A 15,354-nucleotide genomic window follows, 5' to 3' on the forward strand; every position below is an offset into this window, starting at 1 on the left:
AGTGCATCAGAGAATTCATGCTGGAGAGCAACCTTACAAATGTAATGAATGTGGCAAGGCCTTCAGTAGTAAGAATTATATTAGAGTGCATCAGAGAATTCATACTGGAGAGAAACCTTATGAATGTAGTGAATGTTGGAAGGCCTTCAAGAGTAAGAAAGAGCTTACTGTGCACCAGAAAATTCATACTGGAGAGAAACCTTATGAATGTAGTGAATGTGGGAAGGCCTTCAACAGTAAGGATTATTTTATAGTACATCAGAGAATTCATACTGGAGAGAAACCATACAAATGTAATGAATGTGGCAAGGCCTTTAGGAGTAAGAGACAACTTACACCACATCAAAGAATTCATACTGGAGAGAAACCTTATGAATGTGCTGAACGTGGAAAGGCCTTCAAGAATAAGTGAAATCATACTGTGCATCTGTAAAGTCAAGCATGAGCAGCTTTCCAGAGGACTGCTGCTGTAAACAGCTTCAAGGTTCTGATTACATATTATAGTGAACTCTTTAATATTCATCCAGTAACAAATCAGAATAAAATGTTCACAGAAAACAAAGTGCTTTCATTCACAATGTTTACAACTTAACAATTTCGCACTAAAATGGCCACCTAGTTTTTGCCAGAATGGTGACAGAGTTTTAAGGAAATCACATTGATTTAGTCAATCACAATGTCCTAAATTCAATCACAAAGTACAAAGTCAAAGTCCTCCATGATGGGGTGTAATTAAATGAAAATTTCACCAGTCACTAATCAGTACCCTATTAAGGAGTAGTGGAAAGTAAAAGGTCCACCCACCCCTAGGTCACAAGTAAGTTATAGTTTCATCAGTCAGTACTCTATTATATACCCAAGGAAAAGTCTTTTCATCTAGACTGGAGGTAGGCAGCTCCTATCTGAATCCACCAAACTCATCTTCATTCAAAGGCACACAGTTCCTTATCCAGCTCTCTGTGCAATTTCTGCTTCATATTGAAGCTCACAGTGTACAGTCCACCTCTAGTCCTTCACAGTTTTTGTTCCTGGGAAGACAAAAGCTTAACAAAGACACAGACAGACAAAGTCCTGACACCACAATCATGCTTCCTCTGGCAGCCATCAAAAATCTTGAGTACTATAAACTTCCTTCTCAAAATCAAATCACTCTCCAGCCTGGGCCTCTCCTCCATGTGACTTGCTCCAAGAAATTCTTCCACCACAAGACTGTGCTCTGCCCTACAAGTTTTGAGTCTTGCCACCACAAGTTCAAGTTCTTTTCAATTCTCAGTTCAGCCTTCAGCCCAGTAGTAGCAGCCCAGCTTCCAGATGCTCACTGAAATTCTCTCTCTCCCTCTCCCTCCAAATTTTGTTACTGTTACTGCATCAGAAAATTCAAACTGGAGAGAAAGCTTATGATTGTAGTGAATGTGGAAAGGCCTTTATGTGAAAGGTACATCTTCATGTGCATCAGCACATGCATATTGGAAACATTCTTTTTTTTTTGTCTTTATTAATTTGTTTACTATTAGTTTACAAGATTCATTACCACAATTCTTTGAGTTTCAAATTTTCTCTCCCTCCCCCCTCCCCCCTCCATGGCGGCATGCAATCAAGTATAGTATCTGAAAATACTTTCACATTGGGCATTATTCAGATTATAAAGAAGGATTGCAACAGATGGAATGAAGATTGGGAAAGAGGAAACAAAAACAAAACGAAAAAGGGCAGGTAGCTTGCTTCAGTCTGGGTTCAATCTCAGTTCTTTGGATGTAAACATCTCCATCATTTGGGTTTGACTTATGACTCTGGATTGCTGAGAAGAGTCCAGTTTATCAAAGTTGTTTGTCACACATATGTTGTGTCTGTAATTGTGTGCAAATTCCTCCTGGCTCTACTCTTCTCACTCAGCATTAATTCATATAAGCCTCTCCATCTGCTCCTTGTTTCTTATTGCACAATAGTATTCCATAACATGCATATACTACAACTTGTTCAGCCATTCCCCAATTGATGGGCACCCCCTTAATTTTCAATTCTTTGCAACCACAAAAAGAGCTGCTATAAATATTTTTGTACATATGGGTCTTTTTCCCACTTCTATGATCTCTTTGGGATACAACCCTAGAAGTGGTATTGCTGGGTCAAAGGGTATGAAATTATTCATAGCCCTTTGGGCATAATTCCAGATTGCTTTCCAGAATGGTTGGATCAGTTTTCAACTCCACCAGCAATGTATTAGTGTTCCAATTTGTCCACATCCTCTCCAGCATTTGTCATTTTCCTGTTTTGTCATCTTAGCCAATCTGACTGGTGAGATGTGGTACCTCAGAGTTGTTTTGATTTGCATTTCTCTAATCAATAGTGATTTAGAGCATTTTTCATATGCTTATAAATATCTTTAATTTCTTCCTCTGTAAACTGCCTGTTCATATCCTTTGACCATTTATCAATTGGGGAATGACTTGTATTCTTATAGAGTTGATTCAGTTCTCTGTATATTTTAGAAATGAGTCCTTCATCAGTGACATAGGTTGTAAAAATTCTTTCCCAATTCCCTCTTAATATTGGTTACATTGGCTTTGTACAGAAGCTTTTCAATTTAATGTAATCAAAATTATCCATATTGCATTTTATAATGCCCTCTAATTCTTTTTTGGTAATAAAGTCTTCCCTTCTCCCCAAATCTGACAGGTAAACTATTCCTTGCTTTCCCAGATTGCTTAGAATATCAGCCTTTGTACCTAGATCATGCACCCATTTAGACTTGATTTTGGTATATGGTGTTAGATAATGGTCTATGCCCAGTTTCTGCCATACTGATATTCCAATTTTCCCAGCAGTTTTTGCCAAATAGTGAGTTGTTATCCCCAAAACTGGGGTCTTTGGGTTTATCAAACAGATTACTATAGTCATTGACTGCTGAGTCTCGTGTACCCCATCTATTCTGTTGATCCACTACTCTATTCCTCAGCCAGTACCAAGTAGTTTTGAGGACTGCTGCTTTATAGTACAGATTAAAATCTGGTATAGCTAGTCCACCATCCCTAGCATTTCTTTTCATTACTTCCCTTGATATTCTGGACGTTTTGTTCTTCCAAATGAATTTTGTTAATTTTTTTCTAGCTCTGTAAGGCAGTTTTTTTTTGGTAAATTGATTGGTATGGCACTAAATATATAATTTAATTTTCGTAAAATTGTCATTTTTATTATATTAGCTCAACCCAGCCACAAGCAATTGATGTCTTTCCAGTTAGTTAGATCTGACTTTATTTGTGTGAAAAGTGTTTTGTAGTTGTGTTCATATAGGTCCTGGGTTTGTTTTGGCAGATAGATGCCCAAAATTTTATAATGTCTCCAGTAACTTTAAATGGGTTTTCTCTTTCTATCTCTTGCTGTTGTATTTCATTAGAAATATACAGGAATGCCAAGGATTTATGTGTGTTTATTTTATATCCTGCAACTTTGCCAAGCTTATTTGTTGTCTCAAGTAGTTTTTTACTTGATTCTCTAGGATTCTCTAAGTATATCATCATGTCATCTGCAAAGAGTGATAGCTTGGTCTCTTCTTTGCCTAATTTGATTCCTTTTTCTTCTCTAATTGCTACTGCTAACATTTCTAGTACCAGATTGAATAAGAGGGGTGATAGTGGACATCCTTGTTCCCCTGATCTTACTGGAAATGCTTCTAGCTTCTCCCCATTATGTATAATCCTTGCTGATGGCTTTAAATAGATGCTACCTATTATTTTAAGGAAGACTCCATTTATTCCTGTTCTTTCTAGTGTTTTTAATAGGAATGGATGTATTTCGTCAAAAGCCTTTTCTGCATATTTTGAGATAATCATGTGTTTTTTGCTAGTTTTATTGTTGATATGATTATACTGATGGTTTTCCTAATATTAAACTATCCTTGCATTCCTGGAATAAATCCTGCCTGATCAAAGTGTATTATTCTTGTAATAAGTTGCTGTAGTCTTTTTTGCTAACCTTTTATTAAAATTTTTGCATCTATATTCATGAGGGAGATTGGTCTATAATTTTCTTTCTTTGTTATCTCTTCCTGATTTAGGTATCAGTACATATTTGTGTCATAAAAAGAATTTGGTGGGACTCCTTCACTAATTTTCCCGAATAGTTTGTAGAGTGTTGGAATCAATTGTTCTTTAAATGTTTGATAGAATTCATTAGTAAATCCATCTGGCTCTGGAGATTTTTTCCTAGGGAGTTTACTGATGACTTGTTCAATTTCTTTTTCTGAGATGGGGTTATTTAAGTAATTTACTTCCTCTTCACTTAATTTGGGCAACCTATATTTTCGTAAATATTCATCCATTTCACTAAGATTGTCAAATTTATGTGCATGCAACTGGGCAAAATAATTCCTAATTATTGTTTTAATTTCCTCTTCATTGGTGGTAGGTTCACCCTTTTCATTTTTGATACTCACAATTTGGTTTTCTTTTTTTTTTTTATCATATTGACTAAGGTTCTATCAATTTTATTGGTTTCTTTCATAAAACCAGCTCTTAGTTTTATTTATTAATTCAATAGTTTTCTTAATTCCAATTTTATTAATCTCTCCTTTGGTTTTCAGTATTTCTCATTTAGTATTTAATTGGGGATTTTCAATTTGTTTTTTTTTTCTAGCTTTTTCAATTGCATGCCCAATTCATTTACCTCTCTTTTCTCTAATTTATTCATGTATGCACTCAGGGGTATAAAACTTCCCCTAAGAACTGCCTTTGCTGCATCCCACAAATTTTGGTGTGATGTCTCATTATTGTCATTCTCTTGAATGAAGTTACTGATTGTTTCTATGATTTCTTGTGTGACCCACTCATTCTTTAGGATTAAATTGTTTAGTTTCCAATTCGTTTTTAGTCTGTCTTCCATGGCCCTTTATTGCATATGATTTTTATTGCATCATGATCTGAGAATGATGCATTTATTATTTCTGCCTTTCTGCACTGAATTGTGAGGTTTTTATGTCCTAGTACATGGTCGATTTTTGTGTATGTGCCATGTATCACTGAGAAGAAGGTATATTCCTTTTTATCCCCATTCAGTTTTCTCCAGAGATGTCATACCTACCCTCTCTAAAATTATATTCACCTCCTTAATTTCTTTCTTGTTTATTTTGAGGTTGGCTTTATCAAGCTCAGAGAGGGGGAGATTAAGGTCTCCCACTAGTATAGTTTTGCTATCTATTTCTTCCTCTAATTCCTTTACCTTCTCCTCTAGGAATTTGGATGCTATACCACTTGGTGCATATATGTTAAGTAATGATATTGCTTCATTCTCGATGGTGCCTTTTAGCAGGATATAGTTTCCTTCCTTATCTCTTTTAATTAGGTCAGTTTTTGCTTTTGCTTTATCTGAGATAAGTATTGCTACCCCTGCTTTTTTTTACTTTAGCTGAGGCATGATATATTTTACTCCAGCCTTTTACCTTTACCCTTTGTGTATCTCTCTGTTTCAGATGTGTTTCTTGTAAACAGCATATTGTAGGATTATGATTTTTAATCCATTCTGCTATCTGCCTCTGTTTTATGGGAGAGTTCATTCCATTCACATTCACATTTATGATTATTATCTGTTTCTTTCCCTCCATCCTACTCCCTCCCCTGTTAATGCTTATATTTTTTTCTCCCTTCCCCTCCTTAATAGTTTCCCTTTTGACCACCACCTCCCTCGGTATTCCCTTATCAGCCCCCCTCCCTTTTTCTCCCCTTCCTCCTTACTTATTCCCTCCCTACTAATCCCCCCCCCCTTTCGTAACCCTTGCCCCCTCCTACTGCCTGTAGGATATTTTTATACTTAATGAAGTATGTTATTTCTTCTTCTCACCAAGAGTGACAGGAGCAAATCTCATGCGAAGCTCCTCTACCTCCCCCCCTCTTTCCCTCTAATATGATGCGTTTTACGTCTCTTCTCCATAGAGTCCTATGCTTAACTGGTTGTTATTCCCTCCTTGCACCATACCCAATGAGGGAAAAGCTCATATGATACTCATCTCCCTCCATTCTTTTCCTCTGCTAATGTTGTTTTTTGCCTCTTTGTGTAGCATAATTTACCCTTTTCTGCTTTATTCAATTCCTCTTCTTCCATTCCAGTCCCTTTGTAGCCCTTAATAAGATTTTTTTAAATTGTCATTTTCTGTAATTTATACTCATACCCTCTACTTGTCTATAAACAGTTTGCTGTTATTAAATAACAGGGTGTGTGTGTGTGTGTGTGTGTGTGTGTGTGTGTGTTTTCCTTGTTTACCTTTCTATGTCACTCTTGGATCTCGTAATTGGAGGTTGAATTTTTGGAAACATTATTTTTTAATTGTAGGGGGTGTGGGAAGGCTTTCACATACAACTCAGAACTTATTCGACATAAAATAATACATACTGGGGAGAAACCTTATCAATGTACTATATGTGGGAAGGCCTTCAGGAGGAAGGCAAACTTTACTAGGCATCAGAGAACTCATACTGGAAAAAACCATATGAATGGGCATACTTGAGCAGAGTAGAAGGAGGTAAGAAAAAAGTACAGTGTCCCTAAAGGTCAGCACATGTCCAATAACAATGGGTCACACACTATATTCTGAGTGGGGAGGCATGCCTCCTTCTCTCCCTCAGTCTTTCTTCCATGCCTTGCTAGATAGTACAGGGAGAAGAAATTGTACAAAGTAACAGCGAGAGGAGTTTGGGCCTTGTATGAGGCCTTGTTCCCATAGGCAGAGGGGCTGAGAATGTGGCACAAATGATTTATCATGAAGAGAAGGGGAAACAATGCTAAGCTGACATGGTAAGGGAACTGGAGATAGTAGAAATGTGTGTGTGATACAGCTCCTTTGACACAGACCTGTATTGATGTACCAGTCCAAATGTTCATATGGACTATTAGTGCCCAACCTGTTGTAGAGCCTTTTGAGCTCATATTGGTCTGAACAGCCACTGTTCGGCACACTGTAATTTGATCTTGACATCCTGGCGTCATTTTGGTCCTCTTTGAGCACAAAGGACAACCATGACCACACTGATACCATCCCTAGGTGAAGAGGCTGTTAGATTGTATATGGTAATAAATCTATGCTTAGTTTCCACCAACATTGTCTCACAGGTTTCTCAGCAGCTTTTGTATATAGTACAAATATAGTAGTCAGTGACTACTGTGTCTTGTGTACCTAATCTATTCCACTGATTGTACCTGCCAAGAGAAACCCAGGAACTATATGAATACAATTGCAAGACACTTTTCACACAAATAAAGTCAGATCTAAACAGATGGAAAAACATCAATTGTTTATGTGTAAGTTGAACTAATATAATAAAAAGGAGAATTCTACCTAAATTAATTTACTTTTTCATGACATCGATCAAATAAAAAATTTATTTATAGAGCCAGAAATAATAACAGTTCATCTGGGAGAACAAATAGTTAAGAATCTCAAGGATCTTGCTGAAAAATATTGCAAAGGAAAGTGGCCTAGCCTTACCAGATTTGTAAATATATTATACAGTAGCAATCATCAATCATAACAAATTACAATAGTCTATATTTTCTACCATAATCAGTGCCCATCTCAAATTCAATAGCAATAACCACTCAATTTCAGCCTTTATAATCAGAACAAAAATTTCCTTGAACCCTCTCAACATGCTTAACCCATCTGATCCTAACACAAGGATGCCCCAGGGTGTTTGTGTGTGTGTGTGGGGGGGGGGGGGGTTCCTAACTTTCCACAGTAGATTTGTTGAATAATGGCATTCCAACCTGCGATTTCTGTTTGTGACTCCAACTGAACACTCATCACTTCAAAAGATCCAATATAGTTTATTTAGAATATAGGAATATGGGAAGGAAACCAGAGATAACAGAGTAAAAGTCTTAGCAATAGTAAAATAAGAGCAACGATGATTAACATATATACACATATTTACAATCATCACCCATGCAGGGAAGCACCAACACCTGGCCTCACAGGCTGGAGAATCGTGGGTACAATTATCAGGGTCTGGCTTGGGAAGGTCCCAGGCAGGATGTCTCCTCCATGGGTGAGATTCCAATTTGGGGTCTGAATCTTACAGTGTAAGTAGTGCTGAGAAAAAAGAAGGCATACTACCAGGTGTTAGCAAGCATCGTATCTTGCCTGAGGCCTGGGACTGAGGCCAATCCCTTCAAGGCTCCCCAAAGAATGATGTTTCCTTGGAATGGCCAGTTCCAGGAGCTGGGCGGTTATATCTTTTCAAGGAAGTGGCTGGGGTCCCAGGAGAAGAACAGCCCTCATGTTCTCGGGATCCTCTGTTCCCAAATAATAATAGAATAACACTAATAGAAAGGTCATATTGAGTTGGGGCCTTGGTTTCTATGATCTTATTCTGCACAGGGGGTTTTCCTTGCCCATTCAATGGCTGAACAAGTTGTGATATATGAATATAATGGAATACTATTTTGCTATAAGAAATGATGAGCAGGTGGATTTGAGAAAATCCTGGACTTAGGTGAACTGATGCTGAATGAAGTGAGCAGAACCAGGAGAATATTTTGTATACAGTAACACCACATTGTGTGGTGATCAGCTTTGATAGATTTAGTTCTCAGCAATATAGTGACCTAAAACAATTCCCAAAGACTCATGATGGAAAATGTTATCGGCATCTAGAGAAAGAACTATGAAGTCTGAATTCAGATGGAAATGTAATATTGTCATTTAAAAAATTTTTTTTTATTACTTTTTCCTTGTGGATTTCCCCTTTTGTTCTGATTCTTTTTATACTATGTGACTAATATAGACATATATGTAATGTTATAGTATGTGTACAATCAAATCAAATTGCTTACTGTCTTAGGGAGGAGGGTTGCAAGGGAGGGATAAAACAACTTGGAACCCAGTCTCATAAAAAAGTGAATATTGAAAACCTATCTTTACATGTAATTGGAAAATATAAAATACTGTTAAGTGAAAAATGTAAGATGCTGTTAGAGCATCTTGTACTGGAGAATCTTAAAACAAGTTCCGTCTCAGACTCTTCAACTTATCCAGCTGGTGCCTTAGCTCTTTGAGAATAGGTGGATTAGAAATTTCATGACAGTGAGTCATGGGTTAGAGGGATTAGCAGATCTAGTGACCTCTGTATAATTAGCCCAACTTCCTGATCTTCACTTTTGCAGAGATTTCAATTTGTCTTGAAAATCCATAGATTTTTGGCTCAGAGCTTTTTCCTTTCCACTTCTTTAAAAAAAAAAAAACAACAGAACTCAAACATACCTGAAGTCTTTTAGTTGATGTAAGTGATTCCTGAGCCTGCTTGTGGTTTGTGTCATCTAAAATGATAACAGCTAATTGGGAGTGTCATTCTCACAACTGTGTGGAACCTTGGATAAGTTACTTTACCCATGTGAGCTCTTCCTGTGTAAAGCAAAAGATATTTATTAGATGATTCCTAAAGATCTTTTATTGGAAGCAAAGACACTGAAGGCACCCAGGAGAGTTTTCTTAAACTCCCCCACATCCACAGTAGCAACAAGGAGTATTGTGGCCAAAGAGGTATTGCAGAGCAGACTTGGAGTACTTTGAGTTAAGGTCCCTCCCAAGTGACTTGATTTGGAACCCACTTAGGGACTCTTTGGGCATGGAGACTAAAAAAAAAAACACCACCACCTCATTGGCAGTGTATGAATCAACTCTAAATGGTTTCTTATGCCAACTCTAAAATGACACACTGGACCATGGAAGTGTGAAAGTAAATCAAAGGCCAGGGGAGACTGTCAAAGTAATCCATTTATCGATGCAATGAGCAAGTTTCTTTAGATTAGTAAGACAAAAAAGGCAACTCTAGGCCATTAAGTTTTCTAATGCTGCTTTGTTCATTTTGAAGATGCCGGAGAGTGATATCAAGTTGGCCTTGATGGCAATCATGTCCTTGCTGTATCCGTGCACATGGATAGTATCTAAAAATGTTTTAATAATCATAAAAGACAACTAACACCTGGCTGGAATCCCAGAAAATGGCAGAGCCTTGGATCTTCAGGATATCAGGCAAGCTCGAAAACTAGGAGCTAACTTATCTAGGACCAGCCTGATTCCTGGATCAGATGTTTTGGCTCCCTTCATCTCCCCTTTTTTAATTAAATAATTTAAGGGTATGTACCTCAAGGCCTAAAGCCTTGACCTCACGGGACATCATTCATATAATACAATAGTACAAGTATACAGAAAATCACTATACCAATTAATATAGGAATCAAATGCATACCAAGAGCCAGTATGTTCTGAAATGGAGAAATTTTCTTCAATGTGCCAATAATTGGCTTTGCTAAATCCTTCTGGGTCAATCCCAGGAACTTTACTATGTTTGATGTCTTTCGTGATCTGATGGAAAATCTTTATATCCATGGTGATAACGGAATCATGCCATGCTCCACATTAAATGTGGTCTAATCCTGTCCCCAGATAATGTTGGTCTGGGAGGAGTTATTTAAGCTGAGGGTGACACAAGTATATGTATATCTGTAATCACAACATAGAGATAACCAAGTCTAAAGGGTCTCTATTTCATCTCCTATATATAATATAGACTGCTTTGATAAATCAGTTTTTATCTGGGTGTCCCAATTGATTTTTTCCTATATCTGAAGTGCCTTAGATAAATTTTTTGCTAGTTCTTCAGCATACTGGGCAGTATGAGTTGTGGACTGTAAAGACACAGCCAAAAGTGTATCACTTGAAACTTAACTAATAGTAGCCCTGTGAAATACCTTTTACATTTTAAAGCCTCACTGATCAAAGTCTAGCTAAGCTATGCTCTTCTCCCCTTTTTTTGACAAGAAGCTTAAGAGTGTGAATCTTGGCTCCCAAAGCTGATAAAAACCAGCTGAGCATGTGAATCCCCTCAGGTTCAGCAAGGCACAGTATTATCAGCAAGCATGCAACTGGAACAAAGTGAAGTAACAGGGAACTAAGATTATGAAATGGATTGATCTGATTTATCCAGTGAAATATGTGATTGGCTACATTTTCAGGATCAATTCCTGAACTATGACTTTGTGCAATGTGTTCAGACAGAGGATAACTGATTTATGTCCCAAGTGAGGTTATGACTATGCAACATACCAGTAAGCCTATTCCTAATCTGATCCCAAGGAACATTAGAAGCGTCATTATTCCAAATATATGGAGTTATACAAACATAAGTGTATCTGTAATCACATTTCAATTGCAAGCGAATTCCAATTCTTGAATATAATCTCCTAACCATAATACAGATTGGTCTACTAAATTAAGTTCAGCTTTAATTTCTCTATTTTTGCTTGTTCTTTAAGTACCCCAGAAACAATTTTTTGTAAGTTGATTTGCAAACTGAGCAGTTTGTATTGATTCTGTTAAAGCTACTGCAGTACAGCCAAGGAAGTGATTATAGCAATAGCAGCTAAAATACCAGCAATAAACATTCCAACAAACCTCTCGAGTCTTGCTGCCTTTGTTTTTCGCTGTAGGGCATCAAAAATATGCTCTCCTGCAGACCCATACCAAGTATGATTGATATTTGTAGGTGTTAGATTATAGGAAGGCTGTTTTACGATAAGTACTAGTGGTTTGAATCAGGATCTATACAATGGGATAGAGTACATTTATAACATGTGATGTTGTAAATGACTTTTATATTCTCAATCTTAATGCCTTCCCAAATATAGTTGTGCATTACGGCATTCATCGTGTGAAACATCTGGATACTGGAGGCAAGCTTGTACAGAGAAATGATGTGGCCCTGATAGTGAGGCCTGTTCCCAAATATGTCTTGATGTATTTACTTGATCTAGGGCAGCCATTACTCTCCATAGGTTTTCAAATATCTGTCCTTTAGTGATAAAAACATCCTCCACCAAGCTCCCATAGATGTATCCTCATATGTCCCATACCAGAGATACAAATCTATAGAATTATTTTGAAAAGGAGTAATACATTTTTCCCAAGGTGGCATCCCCTTCCATTCAATGGAATTATTTACTCTGCATGGTGGGCACAGTGGTTTTTATAACATTTTTTATACTGCTACTTGTTTGTATAAAAAGCTTAGTCAGGTTGCATTATTGAACAAATTCATACAACTGTACCCTTTTGTATTGTGGCTTCAGGACCTGACTAGTAGATCCTAAGGAGGTTATTATGTTGTCAAATGATAACAGTCCTGTTTTATTTGCAGTTTTGAAGAATTTCTGGCTATAAAAGCATATAGGTGGCCTAGATGTCCTAGCATGTGTAAGATTAATCTCCTTGTCTTCTTCTAACACAAAAGCTCTTTCTAGGCTTCCTATTAACAGGGAGTTGTTTGTTGCTACCGGAATCATCTTGTCCACCCATGTCACTATCCTCACCATTGGTGGATAAGGTATATAAGTCCAATGTGTTTGAATCTCTTGTCCCTGGCCGCCTTGAAGAGTCAATACAGCAAACAGGAACAACAAAGTCTTTCTGTTCCTGATCCTTTTGGTGTGTGGCCTGCATTTCTGGATCCACCTCTTGTTCCTCTTCTGTTTTGGTCCAAAGGTTAATTGTGCCACTGCCAGGATCAAGGTACTCATATGGTCAGATGTTTCTTTTGAGGATCCAGGTTGGTCTTTCTGCTTCATCTGGGAAAATAAAAACATACCCTCGATCCCACTGTTAGTAAATGGTCAGGCCCTTCCCATTTCTGTGTTTGGACAACCTTCATTTTGGGGGAGTAGGCACCTTTTCACATTGTTTTGCTGCCTGTGTATACTCATTTTTCTGTCATGCATAAAAAATTTAGGGTGAATAAGGCAGTAAGTGATTGCCTTTGTGGTGTATTGGTCCAAGTCCACCTCTTTTTTATATTAGACATAATTTTTAATAACTTGACTGATGGGATTATAAGGTTTATGCCTGTAATTAATTTTATTTAAAAATGATCACAGAAAGATTAAAATGATTTGCTAGTGTGGGTGAGAGCATTATCGGTTTTCAATTGTTTTGGAACATTCATTAAAGCAAAAGACATAAACAAATTAACAGATGGTTAATTACATTTTTTACTGCTTCCCTTGTCTGAAGGGAAGCTGGAGGAGTAATATAGATAACACATTGAGGGCATTTTTCAATAATCTATCTAGCTTGTTCCCTAGTAACATGGAATTGTTTACATAGAGTATATGCATTTTGACGAAAATAAGAGTGAGATCACATAGCTCTATGAATATTTGGGGAAAAAGAGTTGTAGAAAAACTTGAGCTATTTGATCAATAGTCGTGTTAATTTGGGAAAGAAGCCCAGGAATTGAAAAACGAGCTGTAATATGGGTAAAATAGATTGTGACCTCTCTTTTATGAGTTTGTAACATCTGAAAAAAAAGGTTAAAAAGATCTTTGTTCTCTGTGTGTTTAAGTTTAGCAGTATCAATATGTTGTATGCTAAATATTTGCTATCTGACACAGGGAGTGTGTCAAGGACAAGGGAGAAGAAAAAAATCATTTAATGGTAATATCAAAGCCGCAAACTTTGTATTATAAGTAGAAGTAAAGGGAGTAATAACAACTTTACAATTATTAGGATCAATGTAGTAGGCTATATTTCTAGTTTTAAGATTTGTAATTGAACATCAAACTTTTATGAGAGAAAAGGAAAAGTTAGCAAAAACTTATAACATGATACCTTTGTTTATACTTTGGAGCAAAAACAAACTTTTAAAATCGAGATTCAGTAAAACTAAGTTGGTGTAAAATATCCTTAAGTAACACAAATTCCCCAAAGCATTACTAACAAACTAAATTCCTAAATTGATTACAGAATTCTTTAGATATTACTAAGTGTTTTAGCCAGAAAAGGTATAATAAATGAATCTGATCACAGTACTTTAAAAGCTATCAATATTAGAATCTTCTTAAGGTGAGCCTTAAGTAGTTTGTAAAATTTTCTGTACATGTTTTAATTCTTAATGAAAAATAATATTAAATTTCCCATAAAGCTAACACAAAAGAATCAATATCTTTTACTGTCTTCTTGCTTTGATCATAGAAAAAATATAGTCTTAAGGGCTTTTAATCTTAAACAACAATTTTCACCAACCATGGCTCATAGCCAAGTTACAGTTTAAAATTTTATTCCCATGGAGCTGCAATAAACAATAAAGATTCACTAGGTCCCTCATACATAAGGGATTTCACTTAACATTTTTCTTTCTTAAATTAAACTTGTCTTGGTGTAAACACCAATTGTTAGAAATCCTTTTTAATCTTTTGCAACTTTTTAGCATGTTAGGTTCATTTAAAAATGACATATCTAAAACAAGTTCCTTTCCCAGGCTGAATGATCTTTCCTAATAGAGCTAGTTTCCAAGGAATTTGGCCGTTTTACAACATAAGGAAAATTGATATGGATTCTAAGTAGGAGAGACTGGGGGATAGGCTAATAGTGATGCCCCTGCTTAGCCAATTCTCATACATGCAGGAGGAAAGTTCTGAACAAGAAGAAGTAATCCGAATAAAATTTTCATCAGTCTCCTCCTTTCTAATACAGTAATCAATTAACAACTTTAAGATTTATCATTAAAACAGTAAAGTAACTTAGGTAATAAATTTCACATCTTAAAGCAAATTGTTTTAGCTGCAACCTCCTCTTTAACTACAGGTAAAGGTGTAAAGCCCAGGTTTTCTATATGGCAGATATAAACATTATAAGATATAAGTGACATAAGCATTTTTACACAAATTCTTTCCTCTAATAGTTTCAACAAAATTCAGATTAAAAATGAACTTTATCTAACACTATTTCTGGCTTACAAATGATCCCTCAATTTTTGCTATAAGACCAGTAATAACACAATGATATTATGGCATTAATTGTATATTCAAATCTTCATTCACAGAAATTATTGATAGAAAATTGGGCTTATCAAGTGCAGAGGTTTTTTCTCCTCTCCTCATAACTGCAGTCTGAGTGTATTTAGAGAGTTTGAATGGTAAAAACGTTTTCAGCTAATTTAACATGTACTTCAGTAAACTTCAATGCTATCTTTATTCCTAAAAATTTCCTAGAGAGCTAAAAGCTTTTAACTTACCATTTAGAGGGAGTGGGACTCTGGAGAATCCCAGGGGCATGCCTTCTCCTTTCTCTCCTGGACTGGAGAGCTTGAAGCTTTCACCTCTGTGGTTTGCCTTAGTGCCAAAGAGTATAATAAGTTCTGACTTATCTGTAGCATCAAGTTAGGAGTGAGACTATTCATTTTTTCACATTCCCTAAAATAAGCGGAATGAGTACAATAAACCGTTAATTGCATTACAATACACAAATTTTTTTCTGTAATACGTGAGGCAGGATGTGGTTAAATTCTCATCTGTTTGCCTCTCAGATATGAGGGG

General features: G+C 36.5%; 1 protein-coding gene across 1 annotated transcript in view; it reads left to right on the forward strand.

The window, feature by feature from the left end:
• LOC138171501 (zinc finger protein 585A-like) overlaps positions 1–15,354 on the forward strand; it is a 95,154-nt gene that overhangs the window by 15,517 nt on the left and 64,283 nt on the right. Inside the window, 2 exon segments of the mRNA XM_069101023.1 lie at positions 1–408; positions 6,322–6,433. The exon segment at positions 1–408 is cut by the window's left edge and continues 1,561 nt beyond it. Coding sequence (XP_068957124.1) covers positions 1–408; positions 6,322–6,433 — 520 coding nt within the window.

Source organism: Petaurus breviceps, unplaced genomic scaffold (genome assembly GCF_028583685.1).
Source record: "Petaurus breviceps papuanus isolate PSGF00001 unplaced genomic scaffold, PetGlider_PUasm1.0 446, whole genome shotgun sequence".
Classification (NCBI taxonomy): Eukaryota; Metazoa; Chordata; class Mammalia; order Diprotodontia; family Petauridae; genus Petaurus; species Petaurus breviceps.